Genomic DNA, 4979 nt, shown 5'->3' on the forward strand with positions numbered 1-4979 from the left:
TCATCGAACAAAAGGCAGTATTGCCAAGTTTTGAATTTGAAAAAGCAACAAATTTTTATTGGTGTATTTAATGGACTTTATATGCATACATAATTTTATTGTAAGAATACCGATTCAAATTAATAAAAATCAATGTTTCTTGCACGGACCGAAAATAATAGTTATTTTAAAAATTTCAATTCAAAAAGTCAGTCGGAAAGAATTGGTCTTTTTAACATTTGTATATAGCAACGGGCCGCTGTGGTGTAGTGGTAAGCAGTGCGTGCTTTCACTCATCAGCACCTGAGTTCAAGCCCTGGTCAAAGCAACATCGCAAAAAAATAGAAAAAGGTTTTTTCTTAACAGCGGTCGTCCCTCGGCAGGCAATGGCAAACCTCCGAGTGTATTTCGGCCATGAAAAACAGCTTCCCATAAAAATACAATCACCGTTCGGAGTCGGCGTAAAACTGTAGGTCCCTCCGCTTTGTGTGACAACATCAAGGCGCACGCCACAAGTCGGAGGAGAGGCTCGGCCAAACACTAACATATGTGTAAGCGCCAATCTATTATTATTATTATTATATAGCAATGTGATGCTTGTTAGCCAAGGAATGTTAATCCTATATGATTTATTTTTTTTTTTTACTTTTTTAAAATAAGTCAGCAATTAACTGTTATTTTTTTACTTATATTTTTCCTTTCACAAGTAAAAGTTAAAACTTCATTTTTTTTCGGTCAAATATAACAGTTAAAATTTTACTTTTATTTTTTTTTCGGTCAAAAATAAAAGTTAAAAATTGACTTTTATTTTTTCGGTCAAATATAAAAGTTAAAATTTTACTTTTATTTTTTCGGTCAAGTATAAAAGTTAAATCTGACTTATTTTTTCGGTCAAAATAGCAGTTTACATATTCACAATACAATATGTTTTAATAAAACATGCACATCCTGTCAATTGCAGTTTTCTATGCTCTGTAAATATATTCAGTTTTTAACCGACTTCCAAAAAAGGAGGAGGTTATCAGTTCGTCGGAATCTTTTTTTATTTTAATTTTCTTATGATGTATGTTACCGCATAACTTTGGACCACGTCAACCGATTTCGATAATTCTTTTTGCATCGGAAAGGTAGTGTCTCAGAGGTGGTCCCATACTAATCTGGTTGAGATCCGATCAGTGGATCATGAGATATATATATATATATATTTTTTTTTTATATGGGAGTTGAAGTCGGTTTTTTTTTTGCTAAAAATTACTTGTTTTAATTTAAGTTTTAAGTTATTCACCTTTTTACTGGAATGATTCGGAATTCAATTTAACAATTAATATTTATCAAGAACGATAGAATACAAGATTGCGCATTCCCGCAGAATGAAATTTGTGGCAACGGGTAAACAAAGAATATGGCGAAGAACAATGAGTTGACAGTTGTGAATTTGCAGTGAGAAAACGTGTTTTCTTTTCGATTCACCAGATTTCTCAAGCCATCTTTGAATATAGCAAATTAAGCACAACATTAACAAAAAATATACAACCACTCTTGAAATGTGTTCAAAAGAATAGGTCTTATTAATTACCTATTTAGAATTTTTCTGTTTGTATTGCAGGTGCCGAAAAAGTGATAATATCTTGTCGCAGCGCAGTGGTCGATGCTTGCTTACCTCTGATTTTAATTTGTAATTTGTGGTATTTCAACGTTGTCAACTTAACATGTCGTGTTTAAAAGTGGTCCGTAAAGTGCTTCATGCATATTACGCTGGTGTGTAAATTGTAGGGCTTCTCCTGCCGGCAGAACTCTACCCACTTTCTGGCCAAGGCGTCGTCGCGGGGAAACAAAAAAAAAACTGCATTTAGGGGCTTTACCCCTACGGCTGCTGCAATTAAACACACGACACGACATTTTTATAAAGTTTTTATTACAAATAAAACGTTTTTTACTTTAGAACGCACGAATTACTTCGATTTTTCACTTGAAAGTACACAATACGTTTGCACTTGTTTATAAACAAAAAGTTTGTTTACGTATTGCCATAAATGTCAAAGTCGGCAAAACCAAAGTAGCGGTTTCGGCAATGTGCCACCTTCAATTCATTTCACCATGAATATTTATAGATGCCAAGTTCTGCTCCGACAAATTGTATCGCAAATCGCTAAGAATAAGCTTAGTGCTGAGAACGCGCGTCCTCCACTAACTTGTGTTGCTGGCACTTGATGTATAATACATGCGCGATATCTTTGTCGGGGATATATAAACTTTTTACCCTCCTAGTAATCCATAAAGTCCGTATCAACATCAGTGTGCTTCTCCTTATAGGTGCCTATTTCCATAAATGCTTTTCGAACGTAATCTTCGGACTGAAAAAAATAAAAGTCAAATTTTAACTTTTATATTTGGCCGAAAAAATAAAAGTCAAGTGTTAACTTTTGTTTTTAACCGACAAAATAAACTTTGTAACTTTTATTTTTTTAAATACATATCGGTGAAAAAAGAACGATTATTTTTTGACTTGTTTAAAAAAAAACAAAGCATAACCGTTACGGTCCCTGGTTTCTTGCACGATGGTAGATTTCTTTTCGCTGATTGAAGGTGCTGCCACATATCTTGTTGTCGCTTATGATTGTCACTGTGCCATGACTTTGTTTAAGTTTTTGTAAAATTGCTTACCACACTTACGATTGCTATACATTTTGCTTCCATTTTTTTAAGATTTACAAACTTCATGTCTTCACACTAGAAACAAAAGCACCAAAAACGCACCAATCACCAAACTCAAACATTTTGGGTTTTGAACAACAGTTAATGTAAACAAAAGTATTGTGTAACGTCAGCGAATGGGTGGATGCTGTCAAATCGACGAAGAGGGGGTTAGCGGTCCACGAATGGCGCCACCTTCATTTTCTGCATCGTGCAACTGCATAGCAATGCCCTAACTAGTTGGCGAAAACAGCATTTACAATTTTCGGGTTGAGTGGAAGGATTAAGATGATTCCACTCATGCAATGAATATTGCAGATCAAACTCCGTTGAGCTGAGGATCAAATTTATACACATAAATCAATCACCCTCATTGCAAGAGTCGTATCGCATGTAAGTCGTTTTTCGATAGTCGAATCGTATCGAAAATTTCACGTCATTGCCCAAAATTTCCACTCGACTAGTGTGTTAAAACGGAAAAAACTTGGCAGCACTGCGAAGTTTTCGACGATTTTCGTCGTTTACTTATTTCAGCACGACAGTAGGCAATGCCAATGTTGTCGGGTCGTACAATTTAGCCTAATTTACGTCTTGCGCAATGAGGCTGAATGTCGTTGTGCATATGCGTACATCAGAGTGGTGGTGATTAGACGTACTTATATCCAAAATATACTGAGTGGCGGGTAATATCAAAATAGGCACTCTTTGCTGATCACTGCTACGAATTACGTAAATTCGGGTTCTAGAATAAGGGTGGTGGTGATATCCGAAATAGCAGCTATAACTTCGAACATTTATAAATTAGTACCAGGTTGACCGAGCTTAGCTCGAAGTGCATATATTTTTTAAAGTTTTCAAGGTTTGGGTATCGAATACGGGTTAGGTAGATAGCTTTTGAAAAGAATAGTTTGGAAAATAATATGGGGTATAGTCGTTGCGCTGGGTATGCAGTTACAGTTGCATGGCTATACTCAATCCCGACTCTTGCGTCATCGTTCGCGCACTCTGGGCAACGTGAGCAACCCATGTGCGAGATGCGGTAACCAATCCGAGTGGAGCCTTGGGTCACGGCAGAAAGAGAGGGAGCTTCGGTGGGGCCATTCCCACTTATTCGGTTTAAGGACTCACTGAAGGATGCAGCGTCTGTTCACCAGTAGGTGCGGCTGCAAGCGGGTGTCTGCTTGGAGCAAGCGGCTCGCTATATAAACGTGTATTTGGTTGCGAAACCACCCCCGCCCCAGCAATGCGTTGTTCGCTGGGCTTGGGACCCGCCACGTAAAAACCACTTCCAGTGAAGAAGCAAGGCAAAGCCTCGGATGAGACCCCCCCTTATGATGACGACCACGGCAAACGGTTAAAGGACTACGATTTGAGGGCATGCACCTGGAATGTCCGGACCCTTAATGGGGAAGCTGCCTCTGCCCGGCTGGTTGATGTCCTCGTAAGAACAAAAGCTGACATCACCGCCATCCAAGAAATGCGTTGGACGGGGCAAGGCAAGCAATGTCTGGCGCCTTGCGACGTCTACTACAGCTGCCATGTAAAGGAGCGCAAATTCGGAGTTGGATTTGTGGTGGGAGAGAGAAACCGTCGCCGAGTACTGTCGTTCACCCCGGTGGACGAGTGTCTAGCCACAATCCGCATCAAAGCGAGATTCTTCAACATCTCGCTTATCTGCGTCCATGCCCCGACGGAAGAGAAGGATGAGGTATCCAAGGATCTCTTCTATGAGCGCTTGGAGCGCACGTACGAGCGCTGCCCCCGTCATGATATCAAAATCGTTCTTGGAGACTTCAATGCCAGGGTGGGCAAGGAAGTGATCTTTGGAACCTCCGACAACGGATTGAGGCTGATCGACTTCGCCGGGGCCCGAAACATGGTAGTATGCAGTACTAGGTTCAAGCATAAAAAGATCCATCAAGCTACGTAGCTGCCTCTGGATCAAAAAACGAGAAACCAAATCGATCATGTTGGGATAGACAGAAGGTACGCTTCCAGTGTTTTAGACGTACGCACACTCCGAGGCCCAAACATCGACATCTTGTTGCAGCCAAGATACGCACCCGCCTCTGTGCAGCAAAAAATGTGCGCCAAATATGCAAGGAAAGCTTAACATCGAAAAGCTGCAATCGCAACAGACGGCCAGCGCTTTCGCTACTCGACTCTCACACCTGCTCTCAGAGAGCACTCTTCAACAAACCGACATATGCGAGCAGCGGAATCACATTTCCAGCTCATTAAGTACCGCCGTCGAAGAAGGATTTCAGCGAGCCCGAAAGAACAACTGGTACGATGAGGAGTGTCAG

The 4979-nt window shown here is 40.2% G+C and overlaps 1 protein-coding gene across 1 annotated transcript in view; it reads right to left on the minus strand.

The window, feature by feature from the left end:
• Positions 1 to 1960: 1960 nt before the first annotated feature.
• LOC118749844 (guanine nucleotide-binding protein-like 3 homolog) overlaps positions 1961 to 4979 on the minus strand; it is a gene marked incomplete at both ends in the record, with an annotated part of 48452 nt that continues 45433 nt past the window's right edge. Inside the window, 1 exon segment of the mRNA XM_036484627.1 lies at positions 1961 to 2333. Within this exon segment, the coding sequence (XP_036340520.1) occupies positions 2287 to 2333 (47 nt within the window).

Source organism: Rhagoletis pomonella, unplaced genomic scaffold (genome assembly GCF_013731165.1).
Source record: "Rhagoletis pomonella isolate Grant_MI unplaced genomic scaffold, Rhpom_1.0 Rhpom_scaffold_00001, whole genome shotgun sequence".
NCBI classification, from domain to species: Eukaryota; Metazoa; Arthropoda; class Insecta; order Diptera; family Tephritidae; genus Rhagoletis; species Rhagoletis pomonella.